Source organism: Monomorium pharaonis, chromosome 4, assembly GCF_013373865.1.
Source record: "Monomorium pharaonis isolate MP-MQ-018 chromosome 4, ASM1337386v2, whole genome shotgun sequence".
Lineage (NCBI taxonomy): Eukaryota > Metazoa > Arthropoda > Insecta > Hymenoptera > Formicidae > Monomorium > Monomorium pharaonis.
In genome coordinates this window covers 6,721,905-6,736,311 of record NC_050470.1, presented here as the reverse complement: position 1 = coordinate 6,736,311, position 14,407 = coordinate 6,721,905, and the positions used below count along the sequence as shown (strand labels likewise).

Genomic DNA, 14,407 nt, shown 5'->3' with positions numbered 1-14,407 from the left:
TTTAACAAAACCGTTCTCTTTCTCTCCGTGTACATCATACAAGTTTTCCACACCGGGGAAAACTGTCGTCGCGCACGTGCCTTCCGAATGTGGTTGTCTGTCGAGTGCTCCTCGTGCAGTTGACACACTTGCCGCGCGATTTCGTGCGTTCGATGTTGATTGCATTAGGAACGATCGGGGGAGAGAGAGAGAGGGATACGTGTCCTTATAAGTGCTTATCAACCGGTCGTCTTGAAGTGCCCGTACTCGGTTAGAATGTCCCAGATTCACGTGCCAGGCATCCGTCCCGCCGCTATACCTAACCGAGCCAAAATACTTTCAATCAGTAATCGATAGAGCGGCAACTCCGATGCAATATTTCGGCCAAGCGGCAAACGGCCGCGCCGCTTTGATACTGCGATCCATTTAGTCGCGTGCGCGCGCGCGCGTGCATCTATAACATACACCGGGCTGTTAACCGCCCCATGTAGCGCGCCGGTATATGTAACAGAGCACGAAAGAGAATCCACACCCTGGAGATACACACCCACCCATGTACTACGAAATAAGAGTAACATGGTTAAGCTCTCACTGTGCTTGACCGTGATTCTCTCCGCGCGAGGAAAAAATTTAATTAATGTCTCTCTCTCTCTCTCTCATCGTAACGAATCCCAAGATGAGTCTCTCGCTGCAGCGAGACTCACAATGTGCATTTTTCAAGCGCGCGCTGCGGAAAAGGAGCGGCTAGGCAGAAAATAGGGAGAGGTATTTATTCGTAAAAAATAGATGTAGTCGATATGCATCTCGCGTAGCGAATATTAAATTTGAGAACCGCATAAATGCAGGAACCATAACAGTATGCTATATATAATGCAACAACTGTAAGCGTAATATATTATATGCGTACGTATCTTCGAGATCTGGTGCGTTATTAGAAATTTAGTGTTTTTTAATTATGCAGGCGCCCGTGTGTGTGTGTGTGTGTATGCGTATACGAAATTTAATCGGAAAAAAGGATCAAAGAGCAACGAATCCCGTGCCCCATTTCCATATTTAAATCGTCGATCTCAGACACTCGACGAGACGCGCGCGCGTCGAAACGTATCTTGTCACGCGGGAGATCGTACAAAGCGGTCCATTCTACCGGTTGTCAGCCGCTATTTCCCCGTTCCTCTCGCGAAGCGATATTACACGACGATAACCGCCGTATTGCGCTATACGCGCTGCGCGCGCGCGGATTACGCGCGCGGGGAACGCGGACGGTGACGTGTGATGGAAAATTCCCTACGTGTCGGGAGTATAACGTTGTCGGTTCCACGTCTCGCGCACAATTCGCATTTTTAGTCCTTCATGGATCGATTCTCCCAGGCCGCTTCCGTTTATCGGGTGTTCAGACACACCGCGGAGACGACTTGGGTTGACTTCGTTCGGCGTGCGTTTTGTCCATCGGACGCGACGAAGAAGCCGCCGCCGCGCCGCGCCCGCTTACGACGGTTCTTCCCCCTCGCGCCGGCACAAAGGGCTCTAGGAGAGTTTAAAAGTAGTCACACAGGGAACCTTTAGATTTAGAACTCCATTCCGTGTGGTCTACACTACCGGCTAACTATAGAAACGCATAAGTGGATAATTTACGGAGTTCATAAAGAGAGAAAGACAGACAAGGAGAGGTAGAATGAAAGAGAGAGAGAGCACGTAGAGTTCCAATGGAGGACATTCGATCCTATTCCTCAAGCTATAAATAGTAATACCGAATACGAGGAAACTTTTGCAAAATGAGAACGAGCTTTCCTTGAACCCTCTCGGGCGCGCAGCACGTATGACTCGTTTTTTTTTTTTTTTGTGCAGTCCGACTGAGCGCCACTGGACAACTCCAAGGCGACGATTTCACGTGTACACACGTACGCGGCGAGATACGCGACACGCGCCGCTTCACACGCGTACGACATGAGGATGCGTTAGTGACAGTGGCGACAGTGACGCTCCGTCCCGTCGCTGCGAGTGATAACCTTGGCCGAAATGGCGAACCTGTTTTATCCGGTAATGCGATTTGTATATACCACGCCTACCGTGCACTAATGCTCGTTGAGAGAATTTCCAATTTCTCGTTAAATCGATCTTTTTTTCCCCTCCGCCCGGCCGTACTCGTTGCTTGGAACAAACCAGCCCCGGTTCTGCTCGCCATCAGTTAATGTTCTTAAACGTCGAGATTACCGGTGATTTCAATCAGACCTTCGGTATTACATTATTAATTCTTAAAGATTCTTTGTTAACTTTATCCGAAGGTGAATTAAATTTACACAGAACTTTAAGTGGAATTAAACCTTTCCGTGACAGGCAAATTAATATTTCGAGCGGAACAAAACTCGCGAAACTGAGAAAAAAAAGATTACAATCACGAGCATTGTTATCGAGTGCCTCGAAAGTGGAAAGAGAAAAGTTTGTTAAAACACAAAAGTTTGTTAAGGTCGAAAAAAAGTCTTAAGGAAAGACGACGAGCACGATAATGCTGCATTTGAAACTTGATAATATTCCACAAATAGCGAATTTCAGTCAGAGTGCAATACTTTATCGCACGCGGCACTGCGGTGGGATTAAAAGTCCAAAGTCCTCCTTGCAGTGGTCCACAGGGAAATAAACTATTTTCGTCGTCACGGGGGAAGCAAGAAAGAGAGAGAGAAAGAGAGAAGGAAAACAGAAAGAGAGAAGCGCACAATCTCCTCTCACCAGGCGATGAACAACAAAAACATCGGTATTCCCTTTCGATATTTTTCCTACGCGCGTACGCATTGCATTAATGATTAGCGGTTTTGCAATCGCATCGATGCTAATCAACGCCAATTAGTCGCGCAAGGGACGCTAATCGCTTCGCCGAGAACTCCAAATCGAACTTTGGAATCGACATGAAAACCTTGCCCACATCCGATAAAGGTGATCGAGAGAGTCAATCGGCGTTTAAATGTTGCTCAATGAAGACAAAAAGAGCAACTCTCTCGTAGGATGCAATCAGCATTGAAGGACTGCGCGACGAAGACGTCGTATGGCCGTAGATGCAATATTACGCTCGTATATCAAGAGAAAAAAAAATAATTGCAACAACCATAATATCACTATAATTTAATCATTTTGGATCCAACCGTATTTTTATAGTTATTTAACAATACACAGAAAAAAAAGAATATTGTTATTTTGACAATACCTTTAGTTTCAAAATGAAAATCTTGAAATAAAATTATATTGCGTTAAATAAAAAAATATTTACTTGAATGAAGATTTATTTTAAGATTTTATATAGTTTAATCAAGAGAATGATATTCTTGTTATTTAAGAATAATTCTCTTGAATGGAAAACAAAAAATGTTGGATAGAAAATACTGTATGTTCAAATCGAAGATTATAATTTTCTTAGAGTAAAATTATCAAAATAATTATATTATATTCTTGAAATAACAGTTATAATATTGAAATAAGACTATAAAATTGTTGAAATTCAAGATATTCAAATTCTTCTAAGAATATTATATACATATATTGTGTATATATGAAACAATGAAGAGTTAATTTGACACTTGCTCTTCCGTGTACGAAATATAGTTTGTTTAAACTATATTAAAGTTCTGATAATCATAATATTGGTTTATGCAATTTGGTTGCCATAATATGGTTGCCATAACCAAAATGGAAATTTTAATATAATTTGTACTATAAAATAATCATTATAAACATGTAGTTATTATTGCCAATATTACAGTAATAATAATTACTATAAAAATAATATTTCTGATTATCTTATTATAAAAGCATTTAAATCACAGATCAAATGTTGCCAAAGTAGTTTGTAATAATAATAATAAAATAATTAAAAAAATTAAAGCGTATACTCCAAGAGTATTTAAAAAGTTCACAGGTACAATTTGTCACTGGGAAAAAAGGACTTTCGGGAAAATCTACGACCGTCTTCAAGAAATATCACGAGAGAGAGAGAGAGAGAGAGAGAGAAGAGACGTAAGGAAAAAAGCTTGTTACCGTTTAGTAAGCCTCGAGAGGGCAAGCATCGATGTCGGGAGCATCGCTCTAACATGTTCGTACCAGATGTAGGAGAGGACACAAGAGTGTCAGGACGGAACGTTGGCCGCGGCTTTCTTGGAAACATAAATCTCTTTTCGACCGTGCGTTACCGTTTTTCCGAACCGTGACCGAGTCCTTTTTTTTTCACTGCGGATGAGGAAACGTACTGCGACCACAATCGCACGTCAAGGAATACGAAAAACTGCTCCGGAGGGGCATTTAATCTTTATGAACGGTTTTCTCGCTGCCGCAAGATCGTCGTTTCGCCGAACTCGAATAATCCTTTCGCATGAAAAATTTGTATTTGTACAAATCTTCACAAAAAAAAAAAATGAATCCTTACTGCAAGTAAATTTTTATTCTTGAATGCTATATACTTTGATATAAGCATGGAATGCTATCATCAACTAGAAATATTTATTTATATCAATAACAAATAGGTTTACGTAAAGTATATTTTATTCTTAAGATGATATTCTTTTTTCTAAAATCGTATATGATTAAAACAAACTTAGGTACATAATTCGAAAGTTATTTATTCTTGGATTAAAAATAACATGCTTAGATATTGGGTTAGCAACTAAGCTTGTGTGGAGTATATTTTATTCTTAAGATAGTATTCTTTTTACTACCACCGCTACGTGGCATGTTATCTCGTGAACAAAATGCACTTTCTTATAAATAAAAAGAGCGCGGAAGGAAGTAAGATTTCGACATCTACATATAAAATTAATTAAAATATGTCAGTTTATAAAAAGAATCGAGAAAAATAAGGATAGAATTGTGAAACTTTTATTTCAGAAAAATAATATGTTTAAATTAAATTAAATTTATTTTGGATAAAGTTAACAAAGACTCATTAAGAGAAAAATTACAATTAATAAGAGCACATTTAGTATTAAACTAATGCGATTTTATTCTTTAATTAAAGCAAATTTTGTTTTCAATAAATTTGTTTAATTTTAATTAAGAATAATTTATTCTTAATTGAAGAATATTTATTCTTGGCGCTATTTTAAGTATAAAATATTCTTAAATCAAGGCATTTTTGCATTTTTTTTTAAATACATTTTTTGTTGCCAAATTAATTAAACCATGACTTTTGGTCAATATTTACAAGCGTTCGCCCCGTCATCACGTATTAATCAAAATCTCTTCCTTATGCAATAGATAAACCGCAATAATTTATGTCCCTTTTTTTACCTTTCTTTTACGAAATAGCGGATACCGCGGGAACTGTCTACATCATCTCGTTTTACGTAATTTCAACCTTGATAAGAATTGACGTCAAACGCGAAAGGGAGGTCCCGCTTGAGAGAGACATTCGAGGCGAACTGTTTGCACAGCTGACGAGGCTGACAATAAAACGCGTGAACGGAAAACGCGATGACGTTAGAAAATTAATTACCTCTTGTCGAATTGCGGCGGGATTTTTATTTCTCCCGGCGGGCGAGGAAAAAAAAATCGGGCGGCGCGAAAGTCCGAGATTCCCCAATGAGACAATGCGCGGGGGGCGCAATAAATTTCTCAGGACAACGAACACGCCGCGTCGGGGAGGGGGTTGTATCGCGAGCGACCGCGAATCTGTGTCAAATGTCTCCCCAGCATCCCGCGATCGTCGCGGAGGCGCTTGCAAGAACCAATTACGTGCGGGATATATTTGACGTGACCGGTCGACCTCGCGGTAATAACGTCGTAATCGAATGTTCGCGATCTCCCTTTACGGACGAAGACTTACACGACGTTTGTATCGAACGTCGCGCGAGAGTGTCTACCTGTTTCTTTTTTCTTTTTTACCCAGAACCGTTTTCGGAGGCCCCGAATATAGCCGGGCGCGTCTCGCGCGTGTTTGCTCGATTAGCATTTTGCAGGAGAGAGAGAGAGAGAGAGCAAGGCGAGGCAGCAGTTTCCACGCATAGGTGTACACGTATAACCCGCGCGGAGAGACACGCGCTGCTACCTCGCAATTGGGCGTGCGAGATAAAGAGCTCACACGAGACGACGACGACGACGACGATGACGACGATAACGACACACGGGAGTGAAGTTTCCGAAGTTTCGGGACGGACCGGTTTTGCAACCCAGATGTATTAAATCACAAGCTCGGTAAAGTTGGACGGCTTCAAAGCCGAGATCCCCAGCAGGTCAATAGGATGCCTCAAGGTCGCCCCGCCGCTTCGGGGACTCATTCCTGTATATGCCGCGACGGGATCGCCTTATGTTCGCCCGTGATTTTTCTCCCCCGTTTTGAAGTTTCGCGGACCGCCTCGATCGCTCTCGTCGTCGGCGACTCGGCGACCGAGTATCGCAACGGTCGTTTTTTAGCATCTGCCTTCGGAAATATTGTTGTCATTTCGAGCGCATGTAATGCAAGAACTACTACGTTCGTCCCGTTCACGCGGAGAGAGTGCTTCTTTATCGCGCTGTTCCGCGCACCGAAAGGGATAACGTGCGCCAGAGAGAGAGAGAGAGAGAGAGAGAGAGAGAGAGAGAGAGAACATCTAGAATACGCAAAACACCGAGGATCGTTACGGTAAACGGCGCCGAATGGGCGAAAGTGCACCGCGCGGAAGGGGGAGATTACATATCTGTCGCGGCTGACGGATCGACAACCGCGGGGGGGGGGGGGGGGGGGAGGGGAGCAAGGGGAGGAATTGCAAGGTGCCCCGATATGCAATTATCAATTATTATTGTTATAGCGTACGCCGCGCGTAATAACGAGCGTATCGCGCGCTCGCATATCCCTCTCCTTAGAGGAGTCTATCTTGTGGGAACCGTCTCGCGCGCACTCGCACGCTCCTTTTCTTTTTTTTCTTTTTTTTTTCAGATGGACGATATTTGCCCGCTTCGCCAGGTCGTTGCTGCGTCTGCTACATGCGTGTGCTACTCCCTACGCGCGCTCGCTTACTTACTCTCACGACAATGCGTTAGGGGAGTTGGTACGTACGTACCACGCTTATGAATGCAGCGTACGCATTCGAGTTGTCCTTATTAAGGTATGATGCGGTCGTCTTCGCTACGCGGTTCGTTTCCCTCTACTCCTAACTCTTGTAACGCTTTTAATTAAACGCGCCGTATCCGGAGGAACGAGCAAACGTATTCCGCACGGCTGTCAACAACGGCCGAATGGAAAATTTCTACATCGATCCCCCCCCATCTTCACCCCTCCCATTAATACACGCGAAGACATGTATGGTATATATTCTGGGAAGCACAGTTCTCCCAAAATACGATTGTAATCCACTTTGCGGTCCGCGATTGAGTAATTAAATTATATTATGGATTGCCCGTAACCCAAATTTCACGTTTATTCCTTCAAATTAACACCGTACCAAAAAAATGGCTATTCTATTTCAAAGATTTTTAAATTGTACTAATCAAATCTCTCAATTAGTACCGTCGATATCCAATTACGCGAAGGCAATTTTTACTTTAGGAACAATCCAAATAATTTGATTACTTAATCGTGGGCCCCGAAGTGGGTTATAACCGTATTTCGGGGGAAAAACTATCTTTCCCAGAGTATCAAAATAATTTTGGGGGGAGTTGCGCCTCGTTTCTTATTTCTTTCCTGGGAGTCTCGAGGCTTATATTCACCTGACTGGTAATTATAATTAAAGTGTTAATTAAGCGTCTCGCTCCGGCGACTCCGGGCCCCGAATTACCATGGCTCGTTTCGGCCTCGCGGATACGAAAATTTCTCGCTGTCTCTCGCGCGCGTTCAACAAGATGGAAAGGGGGAAACGGGAATTTATAATAAACCGCGCGGATAATCATATCCCGCGACATTTCGTGTCCGCGTATATCGCATTAGCGAGTAGGCGGTCGGCGAACAGCCTCCACTATCTGTAATTCGATGGCTCGACACGGTGCGAGGTACTCCGCCCGTTCCCCCTCCCCTCTCCTCCTCCTCCTCCTCTTCCACGCATCGTAGATTATCAATTTATCTGGGCACGCGCTTGCACATTGATAGCGTAGAACGGGCGATAGCGCGCGCCGGGATCCTCTGTTTTGCGCCCGCCGCTTCAATAATAACTCGCGTTATTGTCACGGTGTTTCGTACGGTGTTAAACGGAACCCCCGGGAAATATCGTATATCGACATTAACGAAACGAGCCGGCTGAACGCGAACGAACGAACGAACGAACAGCGAATCGTCGCGCCCAGTCACGGATATTTTCATAATGTGACATAAGCGAGAGGCACATGCAGGCTCGAAATTCTCGGCCGCCCGTTGTTTTTTTTTCCCCTTTAACGACATGAACATTCGGGGAACATCTGTAATTCGCGGATTTCGGTCGACGGAAGAACACACGAGAAAGTACTAAAAAAGAGGAGAGAAAATTGATGATTTAAAATCGCTTGACTTTCGTATAAACCTTGATTCAAGGAAGTATTACGTTAACGCCCGTTTGCGCCAATGTAGATCCAACTTTGATCTCGATTCGACTCTTACTCTTTTTATGTTCGTTCTAATTCTCAGAGCTGATAGGGGCCGAAGAGGGGCGCGGGCTAATAACTAAAAATCGAAACGATAACCCTCATCGGCACGTCGATGAAAAGAAATTTATTACGAAACGTCGGGGGAGATGACGCGTCCATTAATCTCGCCTCCTACGCGCGAATTAGCCTTTTACTCGGAATAGAATTCAAGCTTAAGGGAAAAAAAAAAGAACGTCCCACCGAGCGAGCTCCGGCTCTCCCGGTCGACCTGCACACTCTTGGCTACTTGTTGAACCGAGGGGAAGGGAGAGAGAAAAAGACTGTGACCGACGAGAGGCTCGCGATGTGCATGTGCGGCAACAACAACGCCGGTTGCGTCGGCCGATCGCTCGTGGTCGTAATACAGGCGGAAACAACGACGTCGCGAAACAAAGGGTTAATCCGACGAGAAGCGATATCTCTCGGTTCACGCGAACTGCATCCCCCTTACGACGACGTCCGTCAGACGTGACGGGAAAATTTTTTTACACGAGAACGCCCCGCGCGATCGCCGATGCAATATCAATTCCGCGATGATTGACATCCGATGGCTTTTTCTAGAGGGAGGGAGGGAAGGAAGGAGAGAAAGGTGGAGGACGACGAGGAGAAGGGGCAAGTCGACGTGCCCACGCGAGCGAGGGGTGAACCACCCCGGGTAACGTGATTCACGCCGAGTTTTCTACGGCGGTTCGCGCGAAAATTGTTGGGGAATAAACGACGAGACGAAACGCCGCCCGGACAGATCGGAAAAGGGGGAGAAAAAATCAGAGAGAAACAATGCGAACCAAATGCGCGGGAAAAAGGCGGATACGCCCTTTTTGGGTTTTCGCCTGTTTTCTCTTTCTCTCTCTCTCTCTCTCTCTCTCTCGTTGTCGCCGCAAACGTGCGAGTAAATGAGAAACGTACGTCAGTTAACACGCCGCAATTTATTTCTGGTATCTCGTTTAAAATTGTTTTGTTCGAATGAGAGAAAATGTGAATAAGTGGCACTCCCGAGGTCCCGAGTGGCACTCGGCTGAGCGCAAAGGATACGATAGATCTCTCTCTTTTTCTTCTCTTCGACATTTCTTTTCGGTCTTCTTCATCTTATTTCAATACCTGTGAAAGACCGTGAGAGACAGGCCGAATCGCGATTCGCGATTATCAACGTAAAGGAAATATAGAACGAAGAGATGCAAAGAGAGAGAGAGAGAGAGAGAGGGAAGGAGAGCACTTTCACACCGGTAAAAATGAATCTTCGCCGCGGTTTCAGGCCCGTTACACTTTCCGCGCTTAAATCGCTTAAACGAGGGCGTCGCGGAGCGATGAAAAAGCAAGGAGGAATCACAAGGAATGAAAAAAGAGGTACAAAGAGAGCTGAAAGAGAAGAGTTGGAAGGCGCTTACCTGTCATCGTGCAGCCGCTTGAGGTCGGTCATCTCACGCTCGAACTTGAATTTCGACACCTCGCAGAGCAGGGCGTCCCGCTCGCCGACTACCTCGGCGAGTTCGCGCTGCAACCTCTCGATCTCGGCGTACTGGCGGCTGATGAGCTGGTTCTTCTCCTCGATGATGCCCTCGACGTCCGGCTCCAGGAGAGCGCCCGCCGGCGCCGTTTCGCCGCCGCCGCCGCTGCCGCCGACGCCGCCACCGAGTACCGCACTCATGCCGTTTGTTTACCTTCGCTTTCACGCGCTTCTTCTGCGTACGGACGTTGTTACACCCCACGTCGAGGAGGCGGACGGCGACGTCGTGGTGATCCACCGTCGTCGTCGTCGTCGTCGTCGTCGTCCTCGCCGTAGCTGCCGCCGTTGACACGCTCACACGAGAGACGCGTGCCGATTCATGACGGGCAGCCACGAACCCGCCGCGTTACCGTCAGCATATTTCACGGTCGAACGACACGATCAACGAACGTCACCACTGCGCGGCGAGACGAAGTGAGGCACGCACGATGCGACAGCCCCTCATCGCACACTCGCCATATTGCGAGCGGTGCCGCGATCGCGTTCCCCGTTCCCCGCGGTCGGGGGACCGCGCCGGGTTCGATTCCGCTGGTCCGGCCCGTCGGGCGCGACCGCGCGTGCGTTACGCCGCCGGCCAATGAACGCGTGCCGCCATCTCCCGCCGCTCGTGTGCACTACTCTCGGCCCGGTGAAAGTACTCGGTCGGTACTCCCGGTTGATTTTCCCGGCTGAAAAGCGCAGATACTGCTCGATCGGTATCGTCGATTTACCAGTTGGTTGAACGTATTTAATAATATATATTAATAAAAAACTAAATTATATGACATTTTTTGCTGTTGAAATAATAAATTTGTATTTATGAAATATATATTGTCAATACTATAATTTTTAACATATAATAAAGGTTACAAAAAGTATAATGGAAATGCACAAAGAAGAATTTTTTAAGAAGTTTTAAACAATTTTTAATCAGTAAATTTCATGACTCGAACATTAAATCATAATTTGGAGAAGAACATCGTATCTCCAGAGAGATGATTTCTAATCCTTATTACATTTCCAATTATAACAGTAACTATTGAGAACAGAAAATAATGCAGTTTATAGCACAGTTTTGCTGCATTTATTCGTCTTTCGTCTCAGCTTATTAATTAAAAAAAAAAACGCTATTTTCTATTTCCGATTTGTCACAAACGGGATTTTTTTCATTCCATTTGACATACAAGTTATTCCATCTGTATCTATATTATATCTATGATTTTACCCTGTAACCTCTCAAGTTCCGGGCAAGATTCTACAAGATTCCCGTGGCAGTCAGTGCCGAGTGCCGTTAGTGGCTGGTCAGTGGCAGTCTATGAATAACTGTGACTACTTGTCGTTATCATTGACAATCGTTGACCACTGTTAATCGAAACAGGTAAAAACACGTAGTTGTATCAGAATTGATCAAATATCTCAAAGAAAAAGTGCGTATCTCGATATAATATCGTTGAGAATACTAAATCGCTCATTTATTCTGTCGCAGCTGGTTAAAACCACGTGTGTGCGAATATATTTGCACAGGATATACATTTCGACGCCGAGCATATAAATCTAAAACTATGGTACTCGACTTGGATCTCTTCCGTAAGGACAAGGGCTTCGACCCGGAGAAGGTCCGAGAGAACCAGAAGAAACGTTTCAAGGATGTGCAGCTGGTAGATACCGTGATCGAGAAGGACAAACATTGGCGACAATTGCGTCATCGCGCCGACAATTTCAACAAGCTGAAGAACATGTGTAGCAAAGAGATCGGTGAAAAGATGAAAAAGAAGGAGCCGCTCGGTGATATTGACACTGTGCCCCAAGAGATCGCCGACGATCTGGACAACTTGACCTCTCAGAGCTTGAAAGAATTGATGGTGACGCAGATCAAAAGAATACGTTCCCTCATTGATGATGCCATACAGAAAAACGATGAGAATCTAAAAACTATCGAGTTAGAGAGGAATAGTGCGCTCAGGGAGGTGGGAAATTATTTGCACGAATCTGTGCCTGTCAGCAACGACGAGGAAGAAAACAAAGTACGTTTTACCGATACTCTTTTGTCAATTTCAACTAAATACTATTGCTTATGTATTGCTTTTAATGATCTTTATTTGTCAAGTGTGTTATTGCTTTAGGTGGAGAGAACATGGGGAGACTGCAATGAGAGAAAAAAGTACTCTCATGTCGATCTGATTCATATGATCGATGGAATGGATGGGGAACGTGGAGCAGGCGTATCCGGGGGACGAGGTTATTTTCTTACTGGACCAGCGGTATTTCTTCAACAAGCCCTAATACAATTGGCATTGAGGATTTTATTTAAGAAAGGTTATAAACCTCTCTATACTCCATTTACTATGCGGAAAGACGCAATGCAAGAAGTGGCGCAACTTTCTCAATTTGATGAGGAATTATACAAGGTATTTAAGATGTAACATTTTTGACAAGACTAAGACGTATAACAAGATATTGATTTAATTATAATTATTCTATTTTATATTCCATTAGGTAATTGGTAAAGGAAGTGAACGTAATGAGGATAAAGAAATGGAGGAGAAATACCTTATTGCTACTTCCGAGCAACCAATAGCAGCTTTTCATAGGGGTGAATGGATAGCTGAAACCACTTTACCAATAAAATATGCTGGAATGTCTACTTGCTTTAGACAAGAAGTTGGCTCTCATGGACGAGATACCAGAGGTATCTTTAGGGTGCATCAATTTGAAAAGGTATCTCAAGTTTAATTAGAATTATTAATCAGTTGACATTAGTTTTACAGACTTAAAAAATCTTGGCCTATAAAAAAAAGATTTCATCTTTCTCTTTATAAACATTCGCAACAGTTGGTATTTTGTGATATAATTTTTAACCACATGCACAACCTCTAAGGAAAGTTAAATTTCTATCAGAGTTTTCTAATCTTGGCTTATACAAATTACAAGTTAAAAAATTTGAATAACATATGAAAAGAATTAAATCCGAGACCTATTAACTTAATAATTCATTATTCTTACATGAAACCATATAGCATTCTAAATGAGAATTGATTATTCATTAAACAAAATTATAAATTTCATGTGTGTAGTAATTAGTGTTTTATTTGTAGGTAGAGCAATTCTGTCTTACCTCGCCCCACGATAACAAATCCTGGGAGATGATGGAAGAGATGATTTCCAATGCGGAGGAATTTTATCAAGCATTAGATATTCCTTATCGTATAGTAAATATTGTATCTGGTGCACTCAATCATGCAGCTTCGAAGAAGTTAGATTTGGAAGCCTGGTTTCCTGGTTCGGGTGCGTTTCGCGAACTCGTTTCGTGTAGCAATTGTTTGGATTATCAAGCGAGAAGATTGCTAGTTAGGTCAGTGGATTATTTTAAACATAAATATTGCTGCATTCATAAAATTTACCGCAACAAATTAATGAAATTTATTTGATTTATAGATACGGTCAAACGAAGAAAATGAACACTACGACGGATTACGTTCACATGCTGAACGCAACAATGTGCGCTGTGACGCGCGTAATTTGCGCTATTTTGGAAGTACATCAAACGGAAACTGGCATTAAAGTGCCAAAAATTCTCGCGGATTACATGCCTTCCGAATACGAAAGCGAGATTCCATTTGTAAAAGTTGCACCGATCGATGAGATCGAAACGAAGAAACAGAAAAAACAAAAAGAAAATATGTCTAAGTAGCACAGTTTTGTAATACAACAATGAATCAAGTGAACTATATACATTTTATTTATTGCATTTCTTAATTGCATTTTTTTTTTTAAATTCCACTATGATCTAATCCAATCGCGCTGAGCTGTATACTAGCTATTTAAGAAAATATACATATGTTTTTGATTTCTCATTACCAATAATTTTTCATGTATCTCCCAACAATATCTCTTTCCTGAACTCGGAAATTAAGAACTTGATTCATAAGAAAAGATTTCGTTTGAATAATTGTATATGCAAAAAATTGGTTATGTCTTCAAGAAGCGAGATTTATTGCCTTTATTACTCAAGAAGGCATGTATCCGTTAAACGATCAAGCTTAGAACAATCGGCGATTGTCAACACAGATTACAACATTTTATTTGATAACACTTGTTCAATATTTTTATAATCAGACATCGGTATATAATATATATGATTTTTTGTAATATACATTTGATGAAGAATATTTTTCATATATAATATTCCATATTTATCTGTTTCATGAAAACTCGTAATATCTCCGTAATGTGCTAAGAACCTTCTTTTTATTTTTACAGTTATCAGTATTATTAATACTAATATAGATACAAGAGGCCATTAAAATGTCTTCCTCAGAACAATGCACTTCAAGATATATATCATTAAAAAAAGAAAGAAATCTTTTTATGATACTTTGCCAACAAGTTATGGTTCTC

At 42.8% G+C, this 14,407-nt stretch overlaps 2 protein-coding genes across 5 annotated transcripts in view; one reads left to right on the top strand and one right to left on the bottom strand.

Moving 5' to 3' along the window:
* The window catches only part of LOC105836391 (IQ motif and SEC7 domain-containing protein 1), a 47,395-nt gene extending 36,888 nt beyond the window's left edge, over positions 1-10,507 (bottom strand). For 3 of the 4 annotated variants that reach the window (XM_036286057.1, XM_036286048.1, XM_036286049.1), the window contains exon 1: positions 9,912-10,507. In XM_036286057.1, the coding sequence (XP_036141950.1) occupies positions 9,912-10,171 (260 nt within the window). In that variant the 5' untranslated portion in view covers positions 10,172-10,507. The remainder of the gene's footprint in view (positions 1-9,911) is intronic. The other variant, XM_012680390.3, reaches the window with a different exon arrangement.
* Positions 10,508-11,217: 710 nt separating this feature from the next.
* On the top strand, positions 11,218-13,866 carry LOC105836392 (serine--tRNA ligase, cytoplasmic). The gene is made up of 6 exons (XM_012680393.3): positions 11,218-11,387; positions 11,496-12,033; positions 12,133-12,417; positions 12,506-12,727; positions 13,105-13,361; positions 13,445-13,866. Exons 2-6 carry the CDS (start codon positions 11,572-11,574, stop codon positions 13,698-13,700), a joined length of 1,482 nt encoding a protein of 493 aa, XP_012535847.1. The 5' UTR covers positions 11,218-11,387; positions 11,496-11,571; the 3' UTR covers positions 13,701-13,866.
* The last annotated feature ends 541 nt before the right edge of the window (positions 13,867-14,407 follow it).

Bases quoted from the DNA above. Each gene is read 5' to 3' on its own strand.
- LOC105836392 (XM_012680393.3), top strand. From the start codon at position 11,572: ATGGTACTCGACTTGGATCTCTTCCGTAAGGACAAGGGCTTCGACCCG. The intron at 12,418-12,505 runs GTATTTAAGATG...ATATTCCATTAG, and splicing joins TTGATGAGGAATTATACAAG to GTAATTGGTAAAGGAAGTGA. The intron at 12,728-13,104 runs GTATCTCAAGTT...TTTTATTTGTAG, and splicing joins GGGTGCATCAATTTGAAAAG to GTAGAGCAATTCTGTCTTAC.